The sequence below is a fragment of the Neoarthrinium moseri genome, assembly GCF_022829205.1.
Source record: "Neoarthrinium moseri strain CBS 164.80 chromosome Unknown scaffold29_Wmoseri_CBS_16480, whole genome shotgun sequence".
In the NCBI taxonomy this organism is placed as follows: Eukaryota; Fungi; Ascomycota; class Sordariomycetes; order Amphisphaeriales; family Apiosporaceae; genus Neoarthrinium; species Neoarthrinium moseri.
In genome coordinates, this window is record NW_026055143.1 from 175,241 (window position 1) to 200,778 (window position 25,538).

At 54.0% G+C, this 25,538-nt stretch overlaps 7 protein-coding genes across 7 annotated transcripts; 5 read left to right on the forward strand and 2 right to left on the reverse strand.

Annotated features, from left to right (window-relative positions):
• Nucleotides 1-723: 723 nt before the first annotated feature.
• JN550_007506 (uncharacterized protein) lies at nucleotides 724-3,348 on the forward strand (the record flags this gene model as incomplete). Its single annotated transcript, XM_049319364.1, has 6 exons — nucleotides 724-802; nucleotides 870-1,184; nucleotides 1,250-1,407; nucleotides 1,458-1,603; nucleotides 1,732-1,980; nucleotides 2,028-3,348. The coding sequence occupies 6 exons, from the start codon at nucleotides 724-726 to the stop codon at nucleotides 3,346-3,348; spliced, it is 2,268 nt and encodes a 755-aa protein (XP_049170482.1).
• A 378-nt stretch (nucleotides 3,349-3,726) lies between these two features.
• On the reverse strand, nucleotides 3,727-6,081 carry JN550_007507 (uncharacterized protein; the record flags this gene model as incomplete). The annotated part of the gene is made up of 2 exons (XM_049319365.1): nucleotides 3,727-5,238; nucleotides 5,344-6,081. The coding sequence occupies 2 exons, from the start codon at nucleotides 6,079-6,081 to the stop codon at nucleotides 3,727-3,729; spliced, it is 2,250 nt and encodes a 749-aa protein (XP_049170483.1).
• A 5,575-nt stretch (nucleotides 6,082-11,656) lies between these two features.
• JN550_007508 (uncharacterized protein) lies at nucleotides 11,657-14,771 on the forward strand (the record flags this gene model as incomplete). The annotated part of the gene is made up of 2 exons (XM_049319366.1): nucleotides 11,657-12,242; nucleotides 12,331-14,771. The coding sequence occupies 2 exons, from the start codon at nucleotides 11,657-11,659 to the stop codon at nucleotides 14,769-14,771; spliced, it is 3,027 nt and encodes a 1,008-aa protein (XP_049170484.1).
• Nucleotides 14,772-15,079: 308 nt separating this feature from the next.
• Nucleotides 15,080-17,612, reverse strand: JN550_007509 (uncharacterized protein; the record flags this gene model as incomplete). Its single annotated transcript, XM_049319367.1, has 3 exons — nucleotides 15,080-17,332; nucleotides 17,404-17,525; nucleotides 17,585-17,612. The coding sequence occupies 3 exons, from the start codon at nucleotides 17,610-17,612 to the stop codon at nucleotides 15,080-15,082; spliced, it is 2,403 nt and encodes an 800-aa protein (XP_049170485.1).
• A 1,701-nt stretch (nucleotides 17,613-19,313) lies between these two features.
• JN550_007510 (uncharacterized protein) lies at nucleotides 19,314-19,979 on the forward strand (the record flags this gene model as incomplete). Its single annotated transcript, XM_049319368.1, has 2 exons — nucleotides 19,314-19,740; nucleotides 19,831-19,979. 2 exons carry the CDS (start codon nucleotides 19,314-19,316, stop codon nucleotides 19,977-19,979), a joined length of 576 nt encoding a protein of 191 aa, XP_049170486.1.
• A 740-nt stretch (nucleotides 19,980-20,719) lies between these two features.
• On the forward strand, nucleotides 20,720-22,123 carry JN550_007511 (uncharacterized protein; the record flags this gene model as incomplete). The annotated part of the gene is made up of 1 exon (XM_049319370.1): nucleotides 20,720-22,123. The coding sequence occupies one exon, from the start codon at nucleotides 20,720-20,722 to the stop codon at nucleotides 22,121-22,123; it is 1,404 nt and encodes a 467-aa protein (XP_049170487.1).
• Nucleotides 22,124-24,264: 2,141 nt separating this feature from the next.
• On the forward strand, nucleotides 24,265-25,355 carry JN550_007512 (uncharacterized protein; the record flags this gene model as incomplete). The annotated part of the gene is made up of 6 exons (XM_049319371.1): nucleotides 24,265-24,394; nucleotides 24,448-24,531; nucleotides 24,609-24,692; nucleotides 24,745-25,017; nucleotides 25,068-25,196; nucleotides 25,249-25,355. The coding sequence occupies 6 exons, from the start codon at nucleotides 24,265-24,267 to the stop codon at nucleotides 25,353-25,355; spliced, it is 807 nt and encodes a 268-aa protein (XP_049170488.1).
• Between the last annotated feature and the right edge of the window lie 183 nt (nucleotides 25,356-25,538).

Below are 25,538 nucleotides of genomic sequence, written 5' to 3' on the forward strand. Positions count from 1 at the left end.
AGTAGATTGTCAGCTACGAGAACAGGGCGCCTTTGTCTGACGTTGGCCAGAGTTCCTGGGCCTAGGCGCGACGAGTGCGCTGATCATGGAGTTGGACAAAGTTAGCTTACTGATACAATTCTTAGTCTTGGGGGGGTTTGCTGAGATGCAGAAACATTCAACTGATGTTATGCCAGACCGGGCTATTCGATACCGAAGTGCATGTCAAGGTCTTGAACAGTGCAGGGCATCCGAGATTTAACCATCGCGATGCGGGGTGATGGAGCCGCTGTGGAGACCATGCGGGTTACTGGAGTATGGGGTAGGTTGTAGCGACTTTTCAACACAATATACGTACGCCAACGTACAACCCTTGTGGGCATCATTTCCTATCTAATCCAAGTCCAGCGCGCCGTGTGCCTCAACCCCGATAGAAATGACGCATGTCGTCCCGGTCCCGACGGGGGACAATTCCCGCTGCCGGGGCACGCGGGGCTTGGCCCGGTAGAGCGGTGAGGCTTGATGACTATGCTGCCCATTATTCATCCCTGTTGCCATCAAGGTCTGCAGGCCACAATTGGCCAGTGCGTCCGTATCGGCACGGTCACCTGCGCGCTCACGTTCCTTGGCTTGGCCTGAGTCAAACCTGGCTCGCCGCAGTACAAATAACAGTACCGGGCGTCTCCGGGGAGCATCAAACAGCACAGCAGCTGTGCTGTATTGCCATTCTCGTCTGCTGCTATCATGCAGTTGATAACTTTGCTGGCTTTGGCAGCTTCTGCTGCTGCCGACTATGCCCAGTCCCCTCCGGTGTATCCCTCGCGTGAGTCCTACCACCACTCGTGTACCAAACCGGCCTGCATTTTACTAACAGCTGTCGTTCTTCTCAGCGCCTGGCAAGGGCCTTGGTTCATGGGCCGACGCATACGTAAATGCTCGTCAGCTTGTAGGCCAGATGACCCTGGAGGAGAAGGTAAACATCACACGGGGTTTTGTGAACCCCGAGAATGTCTGCGCCGGGAACACCGGCACTGTCCCTCGGTTGGGCTGGCCCGGTATGTGCTTGCACGATGCCGGGAACGGAGTTCGCGCCACGGACATGGTCAATGCATACCCCTCGGCCATCCACGCTGGTGCAAGTTGGGATAAGAACCTGACGTACGAGCGCGGCCTATACATGGGCAAGGAGTTCAAAGCTAAGGGCGGTAAGATTGCTCACCACCATGCAGATCTTGAACCCCGCATCAAATGCTCATCTTGCCTCGTGCAGTAAACATCCTCCTGGGCCCCAATGCCGGGCCCTTGGGTAGATCTCCGCTAGCAGGCCGAAACTTTGAAGGCTTCTCTGTTGATCCGTATTTGTCCGGCCGCTTGAACGCGGAGACGATCGCTGGCCACCAAGACGCTGGAGTGATTGCGACTATCAAGGTATGAAGGTCTCTCGAGAATGTTGTAGTAGCTGACATCTTTCGTTATAGCACCTCATCGCAAACGAACAAGAAACGTTCAGACGGCCATATTTTGGTGTCGAGGCAGCCTCTTCCAACGTTGATGACAAAACCCTGCATGAGTTTTACCTCTGGCCGTTCATGGACAGTGTCAAAGCCGGGGTGGCATCGGTCATGTAAGTCTATAGCCAGTATCGACCTGAATACTTGGATTGCGAGATTACGACACAATCTTGTTCGTTCTCAGCGACGAAAACGACCCAGGCCGTTCGTTAATAAGATATACTAATACTACATGTAACAGGTGCTCTTACAATAGAGTGAATAATACCTACGGCTGCGAGAACAGCAAGCTGATGAATGGCATTCTCAAGACGGAGCTAGCTTTTGAAGGGTTTGTCATGCTGGATTGGAACGCCCGCCACAGCCTGAACTCGGCAAACGCTGGCCTGGATATGCTGATGCCTGGAGGAGGAAGCTGGGGCAATAACCTCACTGCCGCAGTCCACAACGGGACTGTCAGCGAAGACAGAGTGACTGACATGGCTACGCGGTATGATTTCCACGGTGCCCGTCTTGTTTCAAGTGCTGACAACCCAGAATCGTCGCTGCTTGGTACCTGGTAGGACAAGATGGCTCCAACTTCCCGACGCCGGGCATTGGCATGAAAAATCTTACTTTGCCCCACGAGCACGTTGACGCCAGAGTACCTGAGTCAAAACCTGTTATTCTTGATGGGGCAATCGCGGGCCACGTGCTTGTTAAGAACGAAAACGAAGCGTTGCCATTCAAAGAAAAGCCCAAGATGCTCTCTGTGTTTGGGTACGATGCTGCTATCCCAAGAACTAAGAATACAGATACAGTATTTCAATTGGGTTATCTCTCGTCACCGGAGATGAGCCAAGCCGTCCTGGGCACCGAGCAACATTTCGACCAGGCTGCGAAGGGTGGCACCATTGTGGTTGGAGGACGAGCTGGTGCCAATGCGCCTAGTTATATCAGTGATCCTTTGAGTTCCATCCAGCAACGCGCCAAGGTGGATAATACGTGGGTGAATTGGGACCTAAATTCACCCACCCCGGACGTCAACGCAGCTTCTGATGTTTGTTTGGTCTTCATCAATGCGATATCGACCGAGGGATGGGATCGGGAGGGACTGCATGATGACTTCAGCGACGGTCTAGTGCTCAGTGTGGCCTCAAAATGCGCGAACACTGTCGTCGTTATCCATACCGTGGGTGTCCGTCTTGTGGACCAATGGATTGAGCATCCCAATGTTACAGCCACAATAATTGCACATTTGCCTGGTCAAGATAGCGGAGACGCTCTAGTCCAGCTTCTTTACGGGGAGGCAGGGTTCTCTGGTAAGCTCCCATACACTCTGGCCAAGAACGAAAGCGACTATTCGGTCTATCATGTTTGCGCCCAAGCATCGCCAAACGATACAGACCCTCAATGCGACTACACAGAGGGTGTTTACGTTGACTATCGCCATTTTGACGCCAAAAATATCACACCTCGCTATGAATTTGGGTATGGGTTAAGTTACACGAGTTTTGATTATTCGAGACTGGCAATCAACTCCAGCAGGTTGGATGCAGGTCTCGGGCCACAGAGTGATATTTGGGAAGTTGTGGCGGTTATCGAGGCCACAATTACCAATAATGGTTCGGTGACCGGTGCAGAGGTTGCACAGCTTTACCTGGGCATCCCCAATAGCCCCCCTAAGCAGCTGCGCGGCTTCGAGAAAGCCCTTCTCCACGCAGGAGAATCAGCAACAGTGCGATTTGAGCTTACCCGGCGCGACATCAGCGTATGGGATACAGTCTCACAACAATGGGCTGTCCAAGGTGGGAATTATACTGTTTTTGTAGGCGGCAGCAGCCGGGACGTCCGATTGAATGGAGTGGTTGAGGTTTAGAAGTCCCTGACCACGCATGCACCCGGAAATGTCGGGTATACACTAGAATTAAGTCGGGAACTGTGACAGGTTGGAAATCGAGAGCAGTGGATGAGGACCAACAACTTGTACCTACCAAGGTTGCTTGTCACGGGGTGGTGTTGAGCAACATCCAACCCGAGGGAACTAAAATATGCAAGTATGGTCCCTTCAATGCACCAGGTGAACATGGGACTCATTGAAAAGTGTCTTTAGATTAAGGAAGTTGGCTACCAATTCCGATGGCCGATGGCCAATAATTAGCCCAACTAAGCACAGATTTGTGAACTCCTGTCCAAACAAGCCGCCTTCTCATCCCTGATGAAGAAAGGTTCCCAACGATAAAATTTTGCAGTCCTTTTACATGAGCATAGCGATCGAGAAACCAACCAGGCCGATCATAGTCGTCAGAGCGGCCACTTGGGACGAACCAGCAGTGACAAATGGCTTAGTAGTTGCCGTGAGGTTAGAGGCGCTGTTGCTGCTGGTTGTGGTAGGGTAGGTGGCGTAGCCTGATGATTTGCCGTTGCCGTTGCCGGAGCCTGATCCCGAGCCTGAACCGCAGCCAGAGCCAGAGCAGGCTCCCGAGCCGCTGGTGGGGGAACCAGATGCGGTGACAAGGGTCGAGAATGTCGAAGCCGTGGTGAAGGTTGTGCACTCGCCACTTGCGGAACTGCCAATGGCATCAGTAGCCGACGCACTGGAGCCAGAGCCCGAACCGGAGCCAGAGCCATTGCCAGAGCCATTGCCAGAGCCAGAGCCAGAGTCTGAACCAGAGCCGGAGCCAGATCCAGAATCAGAGCCAGAGCCGGAGCCGGAGCCGGAGCCATTGCCAGATCCGGAGCCGGAGTCTGAACCGGAGCCGGAGCCGGTACCATAGCCACCGGAGGGCGCGGCAGTTGCCGAAACGGCATCTGTGGCGCTGGCACCGATTCCTCCGTTTCCACTGCCTCCGGCATCACCACCAGCGCCTCCGGTGATGGTAGGATAGCTTCCACCCTCAACAGGAGTAGCTGTGACACCAGCAGTAGCTGAGATACCGCCAGCGCCACCAGCATCGCCTCCAAGACCACCAGTCGCGCCAATGCTACCAGAGCCTCCGGCTCCGCCGCCAACACCACCGCCAACACCGCCACCGATGCCGCCGCCGATGCCACCGCCGACGCCACCGGTGGCTCCAGCATCACCACCGAGTCCACCGGAGCCTGAGATCGCGCCATTGCCGCTTCCGCTTCCGTTTCCGCTACCGCCCAGGCCGGCAGATGCTGTAACGGCGTCCGTAGCGCTAGCACTTTTGCCGCCGTTGTCGCTGGCATTGCCATCGGTATCACCACCCAGTCCAGCGGAAGCAGTAATAGTAGGGTAGCCACCACCCTCGACAGGGGTAGCAGTCACACCGGCGGTGGCCGATACATCTCCCGAGCCTCCAGCGCCGCCATCAACTCCGCCAGTGGCTCCGGCACCACCACCAATTCCACCGGTTGCTCCAATACCGCCGGAGCCTCCAGCACCGCCATCAACTCCGCCAGTGGCTCCGGCACCACCACCAATTCCACCGGTTGCTCCAATACCGCCGGAGCCTCCAGCGCCACCGCCGACACCCCCACCGACGCCTCCGTCAACACCGCCGCCGACACCACCATCAACGCCGCCTCCAATGCCGCCACCAACTCCTCCAGTTGCTTCAGCATCGCCTCCAGCGACGCCGGTGGCCGAGACAGCATCAGTAGCGCTGGCACTAATGCCTCCATTGCCATTGCCTCCACCACCGGCTGAGACAGTGATTGTGGCCGCGCCTCCGCCAGAAATCGCACCAGTGGCGGTAACCTCACCGCCAATCGAAGCTGTTGCGCCTACGCCGCCGGCGTTTATCTACATTAAGTACAGTTAGAATATGCTCAGAGGGTGGTGTCTTGTGAAATAGTCATAGCTTGAGGGATTGTGAGGATACTGTATAATGAGCTGGGTTGTACTTACACAGTTGCCATTGCAGAAAGCCCCGATACCCAGTTCAAAGCTACCGGAAATGCCAGCGATCAAGGACAGGATGCCCTGGACATCGACATTGCCAGTAAGCGAGCCAAGGTCAAGGCCAAGGCCACCGCTGCCACCAAGGAGGCCACCGATATCAGCGCCTAGGTCGAGGCCGGCAGTGAGGCCGATAATGGCATCGAACAGAGCACCAGCAGAGGCTTGGATTTCCAAGACGGCATCGCCAATATAGCCGCAGCCATTGAGGCCAACAACGATATCCTTCTTTGCAACGATGTTGGCGAAGAGAGTCGCGCAGGCCGATTGGAAGGCTGTGATATCGGCAGAGAGACCGATGAAGTCCGTCAGGCTGATGGATCCTGCTGCGCCGCAACTGCCAACGGCAGCGCTGAGCGTAGCAGCGAGGGAAGCAAAGGCGGAAATAGAAACACCGATGTCAACGCCGGCATTCAGGTCCAGAACCGCACTGTTGCAGATATCGACTTGAGCACTGCAGCCCCCAATGGCGCTGGTGATGAGGCTGAGACCTCCCGACACATCGACATCGGCGCTGCCTCCAGCGCTACCACCGGCGCCACCGCCGAGACCAAGGCCGACACCTCCGCTACCGCCAGCGCCGCCGTGAGCGCCGAGGCCGAATGTGCGTTTGTTTTGCTTCTGTAGCGACTCGGCTGATACACCCAGCACGAGAGCAAGAAGCGTGACGTCGCGAACGGTCCTCATGGCTGCTTTGATATTTGAGAGAATGAACGGACTGTTCTATTGGATAGATGATTGAAAAAAGAGTGACTGACACGGTCAGTGGTGAGAATTGAATTAACGATTGTATGTAGGATATGAGAAGTGAATGATCTGATAGGAAATAGAGAGAGAGAGAGAAGACAGTGAAACTGGGGAAGAAAGCAGGACGAGAACCAAGAGTAACGACTGCCAGCGTCCTGATATACCCAGTACCTCTAACACCCAAAGCTCTTTCTTTCATCTCGACTGTCAACTAGCAGAGGCAAGCAAAGCTCGTGTTTCAGCAATCACTGTGTTCCATCGAAACAGGCCGGTCGAGGCTAGTGACAGGCGAGCTAAGTTCATCAGCCACGCCGACGACCCAGCGTCCTTGCGGCTCGGACTGCCAGGCGCATGATCTCCGCGAGTCTGCCGACCGGCTACTCCATGTTGATCTGCCGCAGCGGTCCGTAATTTCGGGAGGCGCGCAGGATTTGGCAAGGTCTTGAGAGCGGCGCTCTGTATGTCAGTGTCTCACCTGAAAAAGTAGGGCCTCGTGTTCAAGCGTCGAGGCCGGGCGGCATAATGCATCGCGTGCTCAGCCTTGCGCGCATTGGGTCTAGATCCAGGGACCATTGCGAGCGGGTGGATCAGTGGGCGACGGGATGGAAACTGTCAGTGGTGTCCCCTGACCGACTATACGGTGAGCAACTTGGTTGTTTGGTGAGCCAGTGACCAATGGTGGTGGAGACCTGTCCCCTTTTGGCAGTGTGCCACTGACGAAACAGGCCTGGGGCGCATTGAAGCTGCAGCGCCGGTGCCGTTTCCGCCATATACTTTCATTTAACCTTGTGGGGCTAGGGCTCTGCCTAGGTAGATCCCCCCCACTTGGCAGGCTTTATGGTCTTTAAGGTCTGTGGCATTCGAATACTAGCCTTCTCTGGGCAATGGGAAACAATCAACCGTGCATTCGAGCCTGGATCGCGTCTTGGTCCAGTCCGGTCCAGTGTTGCCTTCTCAGTACAAGAAGGTTCTTCTAGTCCCAAACTCGGATCATCCTGTCGCCTACCTGAGTTGCTAGCAGTGGTGTGCCGTCTGAAACTGCTGGCTTTGCATCGGAAATTTGCACTGGCGCGGAATGGACCGTGCAATTCTATAGCTTGATGTGAGAGCTTCGGCTCTTTCGGAACATTATTGCTGCTATCAGTCCTCATGGTAGGTTGTCCCGACTCATCTTGCGCAAGTGCAAGTACCTAAGCATAGGGGTTCCGTGCCACGGCAACTGGTGCCGCGTCCATCGCTCAATGATGGATCACTGCTTATTTCCTGCCAGTAAAGTCGCTGGTATTGCTGGCTCATTATCAAAGGTTTAATATCCCATCCCCTTCGAGCCCACTTCTCGCTACTCCTTTCTTCATCCAAATTTTGCCCAACTGCTTCTTTGATTTTCACAGCACTTACAACCCCGCTGATGAATGAGTACGTTCAAGGGAACGAGAAGATGGCCTACTGGGTTTTGCCTGTTATCCTAGGTCGACTCTTGAGATGCAAGATCTTCTCTCCTTAGGAATAGGTTTTTTTTTTTCCTTGCGCCTTAGATTGAAAGAAACGAATCTGACTGTGCGGGCTGACTAATCCTACTGAGACCACGACTGCACTCTCCTGTTGCGCTGACTGTGTCTTTTAGTCACAGGTCTTTCATTGTCCAGAGTAAATTACCACCGATCTTACTTCTGTGTCAGGCTTATCGACGCCATTCCGAGTATGACCTGTTGCAACAGAAGCCCACTGCCAGCGACAAACACAAAATAACAATTTGCGCGATCCTGAAGCCATACGAGTAGACTGGACACGTGAAAGCGCCTCATAACGACGCCCTTGGGCCAGTGTTTCTAAACCAGGGGAAACGTCAACCCAAGTTTGGACGCCAAGGATGTTCCGTGTCTCAATGGCGTCAAACAACCTGTATTGCTGGTGATTACAGGAGACCTTAGCAGTGATTATAATCAACCCGGCTGCGAGATGTCTGAAATGCCTTCGGGTTTCAACATCAATCCTAACTGTAGTTTGTTGGAACCGTTACACATCAGTACCGGCACTGTCTGCTGCGCATCCATAAATCCTCTCTTTTTCATCGGCATCACACGATGCTGAGTTGCCTTTGAATTACTAGTGATTTACAGCATCTTCAAATGTGGGACTGTCTTGCCACCTGTGATTACCGGCCTTTACTACACCGCAGATATAGCCTGGCATCCCCCTTCCACCCCGCATGATTCTCTCAAGTTCTTCCACTGACCCAGACCTGAGGGTGGCTTGAGTCAAATATGCTGACAATTCTTGAGGAGAGCAAGCAATCACCAATGGCAAGTAGAATCCTGCTAACAGTTCTCTGTCGTATTATAGTATGAGTGGCTCACTATCGATCGAAATATCTTGTGGGGTGCGGGCTCGCGAACCATCTGATATGGCTTATAGCTAGTATTCGGCTTGCGAACCAACGTGGGGGTTGAATCTTCATCTACTTCGTTGACGACCATACTGTCCTTTGATGTTTAATGCAAAGTGTACGACCATCTGTAAGAGGGCTCGATATAAATCCAATCAGCTCGCAAGATTGTTTTTAGTAGCGACAATATGCATTTACATCGACAACAATGCCACATCTCTCAGCCGCTACCTGGCCGACTATACAGCGAGCTGGACTCGCTGCTTGGGGCCGATAGCCCAGCTAATATTCGTAACCGCCTCCCGAATATCATGCAATCCCTAGTTCGTCAACTGTACCGCGACTTCCAGTCACCTAATAATTCAACAAACATGCCAACTACGATCGCTGAGACAGGAGACGCCGCGCGTAGTTGATCCCTTGAGCCGATCTGAAAGGGAAATAATGCACGTAGACGGCTTTCTACGCCAACCAAGCCGAAGTTATTTGTTGGCAAAATCCAGATAGATGCGGCTTGCTCTATCAAGAACAATTTGCTATAAAAATTGAGAAGAATTAAACAGGAATTCTGATAGCGCCTATTATCTGGTGATAGACAAAAAGTCTGATGCATCCAGTGATAGTCTGATGTATCCTATCAGGTTCCAAGAAATCACTACGCTTTCACACAATAAGGTTTCACTCAATTTACATCACTCGCCGCTGACACGGCATCTAAGTGACTGTCCATGGTGTAATACAATATATTTGGGGGTTCTCAGCCTTGCGTACCATATTTTATACTAAAGCGGAATAGAACCCAAAAAGACTTCCCACTTAGCAGTCTACATGGGACATGCTCGAGGGCTTCTCTTGATAGTTTTCTGTAGAGAGAATAGGTCCTAGAATCTGCGCTGTTGGGTTTTTCATCGGGGGTATTCGACATCTTCTAGAAGCAAGGAAGGAAGAAGGGTTTGTTACGATTTGAAGAAGGTAATATGGAATAGCTACAGTAGACTCTTTCGAAGTAATCATATCTGCTTACCTTTTCCATTTCGAACAGGCCTGGATAGTATAAGCACCAAGCCAGGGGCAGCATGGATCATTACATAATATGAAGCACAATAGACAAAGGCTATACTACGATAATCCGTCCCGTTATTACCTTGTGCCTTTAAAAATGAAATTTCTTGGTCTTCCATGCTCAAGATAAATTTTAGTAACGCATGAAGGTGTCGCAAATCGCATTGGCCCCATTCCATCACATTCGAACAGCAGTGATCCAATTCCAAATTGAGTATTGCAACTTATCTGTGAAGTTATAAACTGTGTTCCACAGGCGTAGTTGGAACGCGATCTTGCAAATAATGAAATGCTTCGCAGAGGAAGAATATCGCTTTTCCGACTTGATGCATGTAGTTTTTTACACATAACTGATGAGCTTTGTCTCGCACCGCCAAGGGAAATTAAGCAGTTTGCTCGCAGCATCTAGAGCGTTTTGATAGAACAAACTATTGTTCTAAGGAGCGGGATGGTACTGTCCCATTTAGTGTTTTGCGACTCGACGCTGTCTCGGATGGTTGGCGTCAGTGCTATATTGTCCACTATATTGTCCACAGGCTCAGGATGATAGTGCGAAGCAATGAGAAGGCCACGCACGTCTTATGACCAATGAAGAGTTGTTGTGGGCAAAACCCGGTAATACGTTCTTGGGGTGGGGGGATTCCGATTATGTCAGAAGGGTGAGGGAGACAGCAGGGGTTTCAGGAGTTCCTCTAGGACTCGGTCGGATCGTGTGTCCAATCACCACATTTTGTACATTCCTAAGAGGTGGGAAGCACAAAAGATTCTGGTAAAACAAGCGACGAATCGGTTGAGTTGGACATTGGAAAGACACGGTTCCGTCCCGTTAACATTGCGCAGGATCCATCGAGAGGCCCTAAGGGGTCGCCGATCCCGTGCGAACTAGGATTATGTTACTCTCCGCCACATAGTTGGCCTCAATGTTGGGATGATGATTGAAGATTGACAATATCATAAACAGTACATGAGGGATACAGGCAGGCCTCAAGGGGCCATCTTTGCGAGAACTGCCGGGAGATAGGTTTCCAGGCCGTTTAGAAATATTTCGCAAACCAACCAACCAATCAAGCTGACTAGTGAGGCCCCAGTGGGAGAGCTCACCCGGGCTGGCTAGTAGGTGGGGGGCAGGGGCCACTTACGGGCCACGCTTCTTCCTGAGTGAGCACTAACGTAATTAGTCCTCCTGAAAATAGCTGCGCGTCGACCCTAGCAGGTTAAGCTTTGATGGCTAACTAACAACTGCAAATGAATGTTCAATTCCGAGAACCACAGCTTCAAGCGCAATGCAACTAGGTACAAGTCGACAGGCAGACACGAAATTGCGGTTAGAAATACAATCGCCTATACACGGGTTGACGGAAAAAGGGCAGGTTGGTCTTCAGCGCTCTTTTTTTACTTTTTTTTTTCCCTTCAAAAAACGGAGTCCAATTCGGCCTCCGTAAGGACAAACACACTAACGACATGGAGGCTCTTGCAATTCGTTGGCTGCTGGAACCAGCGGCCGCATACGACCAGGTGCCGACGTGGACCATCGCGCTGGCTCTGACCTAATCCCGCGTGTGAGATCTGCAATTGATCAGATTCTAAGCCACCGGCCGCGAGCCATAATTCTCCAGTCTACCTGCGTGCGCCGTATGTCCTGATGGGGAAAAAGAGCGCGCTGACGGAGGCCCAGCCGTACAGGGGGGGTTGCAAATGAGTTTCGTCAGATCCTTCAGGTCAGTGGCCATGCTGCGTACGAACGTCGATATCCAGACCCCATCCAGCGTCAGCCTCGTAGGGCCCGCTGTACCGCAACCGATGCAGCAAGCATTGCCCCTGATCAGTCCTCCCTGACAGGTAAATGAACATGAATCAGCCTATCTCGAGGGCAATGCCGAAGCAAGGAGGGCTTACAGGTACTAGGCAACCGAGGAAGATTGAACCGATGGATTGATACTACATAAGCACGATGTCCTCGGGTGGGTGAGACTGATGGCCACCGTCGAAAGTCTGTTCTGGTCACCCATTTATCCATCTCGCACGTTCTTGTCCTGTTTCTGGCCTTGATTAGGTGCCTAGATCAAGATGACAGACCAAGTAAAGGGAAAAGCAAATATTCTCAGTCTGGTTAATACGGCTGATGCCCCTCAAGACCCTTACTTGCCGTACTCGGATCCTGATGGCCCCAGCTTCCTCGATACCGGCGCCTGCGTGTGTGCACTTCAAGTGGTAGAAGGGTCGAACGTTGAGGAGAATTCGAAGAACGGCAACACCGCCTGGCAATGTATTGGCAACCAGACCCAAGGCGTATACGAAGTGAAAACGGGAAAGTGGTTCAACAGTATTGGCGGAACCAACCTGGATCCCACGACGCTGCCGATTTATGATGCAGCACACGGTCCGGATATCAGCAAGACTCTCGCCTGGGACGACGGGAAGAAGCAGCTCGTCGAGGCCACAGACCTGGGTAAGCTCAGTATATACGACCAGGCGTGTACGGCGAAAAACGAAACGACATTCTCAACGGCATTCTACCGGGCTGTAGATCAGATCGCAAAGGACCAGACTCCCGTGGATGCAGCACCCTGTTGGAGACCCGGTGGTGCCTTGCCGGTTCGAATCCAGACACCAGAGTCGTGGCGAGATGCCGGCTGTAACGAGGGCTTCTTATGTACGTCTTGTCTCCCATGGACATCTCTGCTCTCCTATACTTCTGGCGGTGCCGCACACCACATAACATTGTACTGACTATAGGCCAGGTACTAATAATACCATCAACTCGCTCCCGCAATACTGCCCGCCCATCACCGAATGCCAAGAGGCTCGTCTCGCCGGCATGGTCTGTCAGTTCGAGGGCCGAATCGTCGGAATGGGACCTTTCGAACCCGTGGTCTGCCAGGCTGGGAGCTACTGCCCAAAGCCTGGTGTTGAAATGATCACTTGCCCAGCGGGCTCGTACTGTCAGCCAGGCGCTGCCACGCCGACGCCGTGCAGTATCGGGAGCGTCTGCCGCGAGGGCGCGAGCTTTGAGCGTTTCGTGATCCCGATCGTGCTGCTCCTGATCATCGACATCGGGCTGGTAGCCGGTGCCCTCGTAATGATCATTCGGAGACGGTTCCTCAATGCCTCCAAGGCGCACTCTCTTAGGAAGCCAAAGGGGGGCATGGGCGCCATGTCGGCCAAGATGTCCGGGTATAGCTCCCTGGATGACGACAACGACCACGATCACGACCGCGACCTCGACCACGAGATGATGCCCATGGCGGCAACGTATTTGCCTCGCGCGGATACTTGGACCGGGTTTCAGGCTGTCCTGGACATTCACCGCGGCATGAGACCAGAAGAGCTCGAGAACGCCCAGGGCATGACACCCGAACTCCGCGCCTTTGTGGAATCCATGCGCAAAGCCACCGATGCGGCACATTTCGGTCTGTCTTTTGGATACTCGGATCTGAGTTTCCAGCCCAAGGGCTCCCCGAAGATGATCCTGCAGAACGTGACGGGCTCCATCGAGCGCGGTAACCTGGTTGCTGTCATGGGCGGTTCGGGAGCGGGTAAATCGACCTTCGTCAACGTGCTGATGGGCAAGACGGCACACACGGGCGGTAGCGTCACGGTCAATGGCGTTCCCGGAAAGATCAAACGGTATAAGAAGCTCATCGGCTACGTGCCCCAGGATGATATCGTGTTGCCCGAGTTGACGGTCTACGAAAATATCCTCCACTCTGCTCGGATCCGACTACCGAGAACTTGGAAGAAGAATGATATTGAGGCGCACGTCAACTCTGTCATCGACTGCCTTGAACTATCCCACGTTCGTGACTCTCTGGTGGGTAGCGTCGGAAAGCCCGTCATCAGCGGTGGCCAGCGCAAGCGTGTCAGTATCGGCATGGAGTTGGCCGCCGCACCCATGGCCATCTTCCTGGACGAGCCCACGTCCGGACTCGACGCCACAGCCGCCAGCTCCATCATGCAGACACTCAAGGCCATTGCACGCCTCGGCATATCGGTCATTGTCATCATCCACCAGCCTCGGATGGAGATTTTCGAGATGCTCGACAATCTCATTCTTCTCGGTAACGGGCAGATCATCTATGAAGGACCACAGGACCAGGTCCGGCCGTTCTTCGAGGGCGTAGGTTACCATTTCCCACCCCACAGTAACTTCGGCGACGTTGTAACGGACATCATCACGGGCAACGGACGTGCGTACAAGAAGAGCGGCGAAATTTCCAAGGAGAGTCTCATCTCGCACTGGGCCAACTCGCGCCAGAGTTCGGCAATAAGAGCCAGCCGGCCCGAATCTATGGCCTCGATCCATAGCTCGTCGATGCGCAAGATGATGAGCATGCGCGGTGCCAGCCGCCTCCGGCAGATGTACCTGTGCCTCAAGCGAGCCATGCTGCAGCAGTACCGGGTCCAGTCGGCATTCTGGTTTGAGATGGCCCTCGCATCGGTGGCCGGCTTCCTCATCGGCCTGGCCGAGAATTCCAAGCAAGGCGTCATGTTCACGGGCCTATACAACGCCCCGTACGAGATCCTCTCCGTGGCGACGGACCTGAAGTCGGCGCCCGAGCTCGCTCTCTTGGTCGCCATTGCCATTGGACTCGTATGTGGCGCCCCTGGCGTCAAGGTCTTCTCCGAGGAGATGCTGCTGCACCGCCGTGAGGCCGAGGCCGGCCACTCGAGACTGGCCTACTTCATGGCCAAGATGATCTCCGTGTTGCCCCGCATGGTGCTCGGCTGCCTTCACTTCTCTACCTGGGTGTTCTTACTCTCGACGCCCGTCATCCCCTGGGGCACGGCGTTCCTCGCCAACCTTGTGTACTTTTATTGCATCTACGGTCTTGCTTCGTGTCTCTCCATGGTGCTGCGGCGCGAGGATGCCCCCCTTTTCGCAACCATGATCAGCCTGATCGTTGGTATCCTCTCTGGTGCTGCGCCGCCCCTGTCTAAGGTCAAGTCCTGGAATTTGGAATGGCTCTGGCGAGCAAGTCCCGGTGTTTGGCTTGCGGAGGTTTACTTTGGGCAGATGGTGGCTCCCTTCGCCTATCTGTATAATGTGGAGCTGGCTGCTGAGGCGACCGGTTATCACCTGGACTGGCTGTGGAGGAACATGTTGATCCTATTTGGCATCGGGACCATCTATAGGGTGATTGCCTACATTGGGCTGTTCGCCGGCAAGAAGTTGAGGATATAGGCAGGGGTATAATGCTGAACTGGTGCTACTAGAATTGGATTCACAATAGATAAAACGCTGTTCTGTATGATTGGTCATGTGCTTTTCTCTTCTGCACATCTATGAATGCCTTATAAGTAGTCATTTGCCTGGCGACAAAAACTACACCACAGGGGTCCGGGTCTCGTTTAATGCATCATGTCGTCTCTTTCTATAGTCTCTCGACGTGAACAGAACAACCATGGATCTTCAACAACAAACCACCAACATTTTTGTCGAGACCATATAACTCCAGTTCTCCACCCATGCAATTCCTACTCCGGCACGTTTCAGACCAGGACGACGCGGTTGAAGAAGTAGACATAGGCTGTCTTCTTCATCTCCTCGACATCGCCTGCCTCTACTACTTTCTCATCGTTGAACAAAACCCATTTGGGGACCTGGGTATCAAGAATCTTACGGATGAAGGCAACGTAATGTCCCGCATGTATACTGGTGCCTTTGTGGCAGACGATGCTGTGTAGTTGAAACTTGGCCGGTAGTGTCGAACTTCCGGCTTCAGTCCTCTCGGCAGCTTCAGGAGGCGGCGCTTCGTCGCCAAAGTCACCAATGTCTTCCGGATGGCTGAAGACCCACTCTACAGCCCGTTCGATATCGCCACCAGTCTCGCGGAGAGCCTTGCGAGCTTGCGGGACGCTGAAGCCCATGCCGCAGAGCATTTCGATCTTGCCAGGATCAGCGGCATCCGTGCCACCACTGGCGCCTGTGGGAGCAAGGACGAGAGGTTCATCGATGTCAGGATCTTCCATGTGACCGAACAACCATTCCATGGCCGTGTTTGCGTCATTGTTGCCAGTCGCGTGCAAGGCTTTCTCGCACCTGTTTTTTGGGAAACCCATGGACATGAGCTGTTCTACTGCCGCCTCGTTGGCGACGAAAGCCGGTGCAGAACCAGCCTCGTCCTCGGGCAGCAAGTCCTCATCGGCCTGCTTGCCCTGAGAAAGGTAGTTGTCCAGATCGAAAGGCTCATCCCCGACAATAACGGGCACATCCACTTTTCTCGGCACCCAGTTCTCGATAGCCATTTTCCGCGCGTTCACGACAAGAGTGTCGGGGAAGGTCTTAAACATGGAACGCTTGGTAAAGCCATCTTTGCTGCCGCATGATGCACAAGTCAACTCAACAGTCTCGGAACCCGTCAGGTTGTCCAGGCACTGCTTGAGAGTGACAGCCTTGTACCGTTCACCTCCATCCTCGCCCTCGACAGGAGGCAGCTTCTCGAGAGGGACGTCAATGAAGATACTATCTTGCTCGTTTGTCTGATATCGGACTTTCCTGCAGCTGATGCATTGGAGACGCTGCTCCATGCTGAAGCGAAATTTCTGGGTAGGGTCTCGGAGGGGGCTAGGATGTTGAGAGCGGGTAATGAGTTTGATCAAGTGCTGCAGGAACTCGAAAGAGTCTTGCTGGCGCATCGTGGAGAACTCGGGATGGCCACGGCCGATTAGGTGCTTCAACATGCTAGGCGCGAGTCCTTTCTGGTGCGGAATCTCGGGAGAATGTTCGGATGCGACGACGTTAGAATCGGGTACGGAGTAACGTCCGGAGAGAAGACCGTCTGCCACCTTGCACAGCTGGGTTTCCAGATCTTGGGCAGGGTCGGGTACAATGGGCAGGTCCGAGCCGGGTCTGTTGTAACGATCCTGGAACGCCGGGAGGTCGAAGAGGCACTGCAGAATGCTGGCGAGGTAGCAGCTGTTGCCGAGATTCTTCAGTCCCGTCAAGCCCGGGCCAAAGAGCGGCTGCAGTTCCCTGCCGTCCTCAGTGGTCATGGAAAACTCCCAACGTAGGTTCTGCTCGATCTGCATCTCGGTCAAGCTCTTCTCCGTCTTGACCTGGTCGGAGAGGATGATACCCCAGTGGGCCAGATGGGAGGCAAGGTCACCGTCGACCCTCTCCTCGTCGCACTGGTAGCAGTAGACGTCGGCAGTGCCCTCGGGGGTGATGGAGCCAAGCTTGACGGCAATTGCATGCTGCGACTCGGTAGCGTGGGCCAAGCCGTGTGAGTTACCACCAACACCGCCAAACTGGGCTCGCCCACAGCCCAAGTTGCCGCACTCAAGACACAGCCAGAGGTTCTCCTTGAGGTCGCACTTGGAGCACTGTCCCAGGTCGCTGCTCAGCTGTTTGGCCTCGTGCTGCTGCAGGAGAAGGATGTGCTCGCAAGAAGTCAGCTCCTGCTCCCAAGCCTTGACCTCCTCCTGGCGAGAGAAGGTGTTGGCCTTCATGATGCCGTCGACAATGGGGGCGATCTTGGGGTCGAACAGGTCGAGGTCGACATTACACTCGAGGCACTTGGCCGAGGTATGGACATCGTAGCGGTCGGCGTCGGTCTCTGCGGCGATGGCGAGCTTGGTCATCTTGGGAGCGGGCTCATCCTTGACGACCTGCTTGCGTGTTCGGCGGATGTTGAGGGCCAGAGGGTGGCCACGGGTGACACTATGCAGCTGAGAGTGTGTGTGGATGCCGGAGCAGCCTCCGTTGAAGCATTGTAGGCAGACATCAAGGCCGGTGGGATCATCCTGTAGTGGTTCTGGTCAGACGAGGCCGCTCGAGATGAAGCGTAGGGAACAAGTCGTGGAAGGGGCCTTACGATGGAGTCGAAGCATTGCGTGCAGTCTTCTCGGTAGACGGACTGGGCGGGCGTCGGAGGGCTGAGAGCTAGAGGGACGGACAGACAGACAGACAATGAGCCTCGTTGTTCGTAGCAACGAACTACCATGAACCCCAGACGATCGGGCCCGGAAGCAGTTGGGAAGACGTTGGAAACTTACTGATGGACCCAACGTGCGGGCACGCCATCTTGGGAGGACGGGAACGGGAGCGGGAGAGGCTAGCTCTCTCTTGTCCGTCGATTATAGCAAGGGCAGGTCGTGGGACTGCGGCCGTCAAGGTTCTCGGACGACTGACTGGAGGGAGGACGAGAAGAGATGGAGGAGGAGGAGGAGGAGGAGGAAAAGAGGGTCTCTTTCCTGTGTGGAAAGGCGCAAAAGGGCTGGGTGTCGCGACGCCAACAGAACCTGGAACGGGGGCAATGTGACTGATGTGTATTCAGAGCTACCTAATGAGGCCTGGTGTTTATCGTTTGGAGATCTCCGCCGCCTCGATGCGGGATGTCAAGAGGGAGCCTGGGGGAGGATGGCAAGGTAAAGCAGGCAAGCCGGCAGGTACCTCTCAGGCTGCCAGCTGCTGGTCGGGATACTTCACGTCAATGCTTCCAGCTCCCCGCCAACCCGCAGGTCACATCCATCCGCAAGGCAACCACAGACAGCGGACAGCGGACAGCGTGGGGCAACCAACGGAGCGTGGCCGCTGACCTCACCTCACCTAAGGTCGCCTCAAGCTTTCCATTGCTTCCCTTCCCAGTGACGCGGTTCGTGGGGCGAGGGGCGGGAGGACCTGCCCCGCGTTCTGCAGCCGGCGGGCAGCTGCAGCGCCCCAATTGACGTCAAGAGGCCTTGAGAGCACCACCACAGCAGCCAGCAACAGCAGCCAGCAACAGCAGCATCACACGCAGCCCTGGAGGGGAGGAGCAGGAGCCTGAGTCAAACTGGTTCCCCAGACTGCCAGGCTGCCAGGTCGGCGTCGCCAAAGCTCACAGTACTATTGTAAGGTTATAACAGGCACACACAATCTTTCCAAGATGTTGTGCAATCTGGAGACCCTGAACAAGACGTCGGGTCGGACCTGACCCAAGCTTTTTCTGGACCAAATCCCGAGGTTTCCATGTACCGGGGGCACCCACGCGAGTGACACAAGTCAGCCTGCCTTGTCAAATATCTGGAATTGACTACATTGGCTACATAGATACTGCGGATGATTATCTGCAGTACTCCACGTGTTAGTCCCTCATAAGCTTATCCAAAGGGCGTTTGCAGCACGGAAGGAAGAGTAGAAGAAAAAATTACATCGGCGCCTACATCGGATCCGCGTGCGCTATGCCCGAGGTTGCTTTCTCCGCCCCGTTGTCCTGTGCCCAGGGTGCTGTCTGGGGGCCTGGCTCAATGGCTCGCTGTCCGCTCGGATCTGATAACCTGTCCCCCAAATCTCTGGGCTCTGATTGATAATGCACGCTCCTCACCGTGTATGCCCCACAGTTTGCTGTCTCGACGGACTGTGTCGGTACTACCCAATCTGGGGCGCGGTGGCCGTGTCCGCAGTATCAGCACGCACGGCGCGATGAAATCATGACGGAAATGACATGCTCTGATTCGCCACAGCCTGTCCCCGAGATCGCCGACAAAGGCCGCACCTACCAAAGTTTCGCTTCTCGCAGCGCCGCGCCAACGAATTGCAAAGTCGCTGGCTGCTCATCCACCAAACCAACCAACCCGAACCTCTACCTGTCTTCCATCATCATCATCAATCATACTCTATACCATCCAACCCTACATCACGTCGAGATTCAAAAGACACCTCGGGTATCTTGACACACGCCTAGAAAACGACAAACAAGCCTAGGGCACGTTACATCACATCACAGCACAGAATATCCACTTCACTATGTTCTCGAGAGCAGTATCGACGACGGCCCGCCGCGCCTTGGCTTCGTCCACCACTCCCCGTCTGGCCACCGCGAGCCGCCAGGTCCTGAGTCCTGTTGCCAATGTTGCCCGCCGCTCCTACCACGAGAAGGTCCTCGACCACTACAGCCGCCCGCGCAATGTCGGCTCCATGCTGAAGACGGACGTCGATGTCGGCACAGGTCTCGTGGGTGCGCCGGCATGTGGCGATGTCATGAAGCTGCAGATCCGCGTCGACCCCGCCAACAACACCATTGCCGACGTCAAGTTCAAGACCTTTGGTTGCGGCAGTGCTATCGCCAGCTCGAGTTATCTGACTGAGCTGGTCAGGGGCATGACCCTGGAGGAGGCCGGCCGCATCAAGAACACCGAGATCGCCAAGGAGCTGTGTCTGCCGCCCGTGAAGCGTAAGTCATCCTAGCTCGCCTTATCTTGCCTCTTGTCCCTCGTCCACTCCTTCTCTCATGCGATATGAATCTGACCTTTGCTGCCCACAGTTCACTGCTCTATGCTGGCTGAGGATGCCATCAAGTCTGCCATCTCAAATTACTACACCAAGAACCCCCAGGCCAAGCCGACAAACCTGGCTGGCACCGAGATGAAGATACCCGGTGCCTCGGGTGAGGCTGCAACTGCTGCTGTCTGATCTTTTTTTGGCTACGCACACATGGGGAGTTTTTGATTTAATCGGTGGTCTTGATTGATAGGGCAAAAGCAAAGAATGCTTCCATCCTTGACACTACTACATGAGAGAGAGGAGTATACCCGTCTGCTGGTGGCGTTGAGTGGAGGTTTCATGAGAGGAGGCGCAAGAGACAGCGGAAAAGTGACGACGTATGCGAGTGCGAGGGGGTGTTGATGAGGTCGGGCCGTCGGTTTGAGACGAAGAGGGGCCGCTTGGTTGGAGAGTACAGACTCGCACCTCGCCTGAATGGTGTTGGAACAATATGCGTCACACTCACTGGGCCAAGCCATGATTTTGATGAGTCTGGCGATCGTGGAATGGCCCTTGCTTGTACATCTTTAACATATTCACAATCTTGTGCAAGGTGCATATACCATTATATCAACCCAAATGACTCAACTCAGTCTCGCCTATGTCATGTCGCTATGCGGTAAGGGCTGGCACGATCCTGCATCTTGTGTGTGAGCAACCTGTCTACGTTATGTAATTGCCTCGCGGTGAGGAAGTCAATCGCGCTAGCTAGCGGCTTGTGTCTTTTGCCTCTGATGTGCACGGCGTTTGTTACCAGAGACTGGGAAAAAACAGGGGTTGGTTCAATTAAAAAGTTCGACTCGCAAATGTAGCCCAATGTCAACTTGAAGCATCATGGAGATCATTACGGCCTCAGTAACCACGCATTGCCACCTTTCAGATCGGCCGCGATGCACTACATTCGCCTGCTCCGGCCAGCCTTGGTGAATGCCGCCAACCCCGACAGCCCAGTTGTTACGCTCAAACTGACCATCACCACGGACCTGGGCGACGCCTTCCTGTCGCCACCCGACGATGCTCCCGTCAAGCTCCATTTCAGGTTTGAAGCGATTCACGGGCGGCCAGGGCCGCTCACAGAGTCCCGACAAGGTCTGAATGATGGAACACAGCACGTGTCGCTTAAGCCTCTCAACGGGGATGGCCGTGGCTTTGCCCTCTGGAAGGCAAACATGCGCGTTCTCAAGGTCGACCTACGCGCTCCCCGTGCAATAACCAATGGCTCCGCTGCCATCAGCGTTGACGTGTTGGACGGCCGGGATGGCGCCCTGGTCTCGGCCAGACAGACCGCTTTCCTGCTTCCGTGGCGGGCGAAGGAGTATGGGGAGAACCAAGGCCTCATCGCCCCGCTCAAGGTCCAACTGACCGACGGCCAGGGCGCCGACGTGGCCATCCGTGAATTCCAGTGCCAACACACCTCCAAGGGCGGGCTGCGCACGCTGCAGGTCGAGGAGGAGATCGGCGAGAGCATCGCCCGGCATATATGGGACGCCGGACTAGTCACCGCGGCGCTGGTGGCCGACGGATGTTGCCAGCGGCCTGGAAAGAAGGGTCAGCGGGTTGGGTTTCTCCGTATCGACGAACTTCTGCCAATCGACAAGGAGACGACGGCACTCAATGTGCTTGAGCTTGGGTGTGGCGTTGGGGTTCTTGGAATTGCCATTGCCACCTTCATCTACGACGCGGCCAAGTCACAGCAAGCCGGACTAGCCTCAGGGGAAGCCACAGTGCTCCTGACGGATTTACCCGAGGCAGAGGAGCGGGCGCGAGCCAATATTGCGAGATTTCAGAGCACGGGATTTATCGGCGAGAAGGCATCAAATCTCCTGTACGAGAACCTCGACTGGGAAGACGGGGCTGAAGGCAGATTTGGGCCTCTGATCACCGAGCGCTTCTGGAATTACATTGTGCTGAGTGATTGCACCTACAATGTCGACTCATTCCCCGTACTAGTAGGCACGCTGTCAGCACTGCACACCCACAACCTCACACGCGCTTCTGTGGCTGCAGGGGAGGTCGTCACAACCAAGGTGGTCCTGTCGACCAAGCCAAGGCACGACTCGGAGAAAGCCTTGTTCGACTTGCTCGAAGGCGCCGATTGGACGTACCGTCTGATCAAGTCACTGCCCCTGCCAAGCCTGAACGGGGTGGATGAGGTTGTTGAGGTGTACTGCCTCGAGAAGAGCGATCGAAGCGGTCAGAACTCAGGGGAAAGTTCAAAGAAGAGGAAGACTGAAGAACAAGATCACCAGGTCTCGCGACCAGGAAAGAGGGCTATGGGTAACACCAATCAATAGGACGACCTATCCAGTGCTTTGTACCTGTAACAGGCGCTCCGCGAGTCTATGGTCCCATAGTTGCAAGATCCTCAAGCTGTACAGTGACATGTCTCCCACCTTGGCTGCATCAACATTACTCACTGACTACACATGACCCCTTTGCCCAAGCTTGGCGTGTACTGCACACAGCCTTCCCTGGCCGAAAGCCGTGGGACACATACACTCGGAGAAGAAACGGACGTCTCGTTGTTTTTCAGTAGAATGACCCTCTTACGTCACTGTATCTGAAGGAGATAAATGCATTACATCCGGATAACCGAAAGTAACCGTAGGTTTCAAAGACATCAAAGCTAAGAATACTTCCCAGACTCAGTCTCGTTCAACGAACCCTTGCGACCACCATGGCAATCCCGAACGGCGCACTTCATTCTCTTTCACGAACACGAGTGGCTGCTGCGTAAGAAGAGCATACAGACGAAATAAAACGGCAGTCCAAACTTGAGGTCGCACCAGGGGCCGTGTATGAAATGTATGCGTATAACAATTAGTCATTGGATACTGGTACATCAAACACCCTAGAGCGGCTTTCCAGTGAAACAATGTCGAACAGGGCTTTAGGTTCTTCATCAAGTGTCTTCTTCAGTAGCGCTTACCCAGCTCGTCGAACCAACCACTGGCCTTGTTGAGATAATTCACAGCGGAATTCATGGTGACACAAGGTTTGAATCTGAGGATTTCCGCTCCGCCCCAAACCAGGCTGCGGGCAACGTAAAATGTCTTCCAGTGGCGAGTACCCGACATCAGGCCATGACGAAGACGGGGTAAACTGGAAATACTTGTCTGCATCCCAGGAGCATGGGGGCGTGACCTCAGCCCCCGCCAGGTCTTCTACAGTGTAGGGCCACGTGGGCAAGATTGGGCAAGGCTCGCCCCCAAGTTATCAAGACAAACCCTATATTTCAAGGCAACGCGAAGACTGGGCCAACTTCGGGGCCGCAGAATATGCAGCGATATATATTAGTTGACTTTTGGTCCCCTACCACGCAAGGAAGTACTGCGTCCACTGATACGTCATGCTTCTAATCCGTCAACCGTGTGAATGCGAGACTCATCGTTTGTCGTATGGAAAGGATTTCCTCAAAGGCCGCTGGAGCATTACTTGACAACGTTCGTCTGAGAGCCAAGAGCATCCCTTGTATTCATCAATTATGACGACGCCAGATGTTGGTGTGTTTCGGTGAGCCCCAGCTGGTGGTGCAGCATGAAATCATAGTTTGTGGTAGCAAGGAAGTTCAAGTCGAGTATCATGCGTTCAGGCTTGAGACATACGGAACTTCTTCTATTTATCGGGCGCTGACATGACATGGGTTTCCTGGCTTGAGCGACTCCCTATGTCAGCCCTGTTCATTGAATGTGTAGCCTGTTGCCTTGGGTGGGAGAATGACTTACCGCTGGCTGGCCGGACTGTGGAGGCAGTGTGATCAACACGGCGCGCCCAAGGCTTCAAAGTCTGAAATTTACCGACATTGCGATTCTACTCCAGATGTCACGGAGGGCGCTTCGGCTTTGATAGATCGTAACTATACATGCATCGTTAGGAGAGTTATCTAGGTTTCCAAGTAGTAAAAGTGCAACCTATAAAATCAAATACAAATGGGTCCGTTGTGGGTTCACCTTTCGGTGTAGGAATAGAGGGCTGATCATTCTAATGATCATCGCAGTGAGCAGGACTGATAACTAAATTGTATCTTGGCTTTGTGCTCAGTGATCTCTCTGCTCACCGAAACAATGACCACCGAGATCGCTCATAGCTTGACACGTCCTTGTTGTCGAAACGTTGGGTATCATTTTGGATGGGTTCTACCTGTGAAGGAGGGTGGCATGACCTCAGTACAGCCCCACGTACAGGAACGCCTACAGGGGCTAAGAGGCGAGGCAGTGTGCAGATGTAGCAGCCTGGGCAGCCTCGTCTGAGGGAACCCATCCGCTGTATTACCAGCGGGGGCGCGCCCTATAGAAATGGCAAGGAGGTATGTGCTTGCATAAAGACTCCACTAATTCATCCAACCAAGCTCGTTATCCTAAACAGCCGCTGTTTATTTGTTCAGCACGGTCTGGGTTCATCACTGGGAACAAGTGTACATCCAATTGTTGTGAAGATGCCGCCAACTAGAAGGCCAACACACCGTGGACCCAAGGTAAAATGCGAAGTATCAGGCTGTAACAATAACCGCGGCTTCAAGAAAAACGAGTACCAGATTAGGGAGTATTCTAGGTTCTGCGATGATCGTAGGTGGTCGTCAAGGCGCTCAAAAGCATACTCCGACTAAGACTCCTGACAGATACTTGCATGGCGCGGAAACCTCAAGTTGCCACACCATTTTGTCCCAAACGCAGAGAATCCGGAGCATTATTTTGTGGGAAACGTCAGTTCCTCAAGCCTCATCATCGGTGCTAGATGTATTCAATCGAATGTCACTGAGCTAATTTTATGTCGCCACAGACCAAAAGTGCGGCGGCGGCATCGGAAACTGCCTGCAGCATGGTGAATACCCTGATAGGCACCTGCCGTGGGTATGTGGAGAACGTGAGTGCCAATCAACTCATGCTGGCTTCACTTTGGATCTAATGTCTTGCAGATAAATGTGCACTCCCACAGTGCCGACAGCCTCGCGATATCGACACCTATCACTGCCGCGATCACAGATCCCTGGGATACCCTCAAAAATGCGCGATCGAGCCCTGCATCGGAGTAGTACAGGAAGACAGTACTTTTTGCATAAACCACGGTTGTGCTATATCAGGCTGCGGCGGGCGGGCGGAGGATGATCGCAGGTGTCACGAACATCGCCCGTGTCTTAAGAATGGATGCGAGAGGTTTGCTCAGGAACGCAGAGACTTCTGCATAGGCCGTAAGTCCTGTGCATGAATCGCGCAATCGTCAGCTGACAGCAAACTACAGATACCTATTGCGACATTGAAGACTGCTCAAATGTTGCAGAATACGGGGCTCGATATTGCCCAGAGCACGAGTGCATATCCAAGAGCTGCTCTAATGTGCGCAAGGGCAGAAGCGAATTCTGCCAGAACCGTGAGTATCTTCGTCCACGTCACATTGGCATATAACATATTACTTACGATAGTCAAGACAAATGCGTCGAGCATGGATGTCAGCAGTCGAGGCGGATTAGAGGCGACCCACGCGCACAGTATTGCCAACACCACCAGTGTGAAGAAGGCGGGTGCTTGAAACGTGCTCGAGAACCTAGTCGCTATTGCAACAACCATGGATGCTTCCGTGGCGGGTGTAAGAAGAAACGTGCGACTGATACCTCGGTTTATTGCGACAACCATCAGTGCAGAGAAAGAGGCTGCGTCGAGAGCGCAATGGTCCAATGCGGTTTCTGTAGCGCACACGGATGCAAGGAAGCAG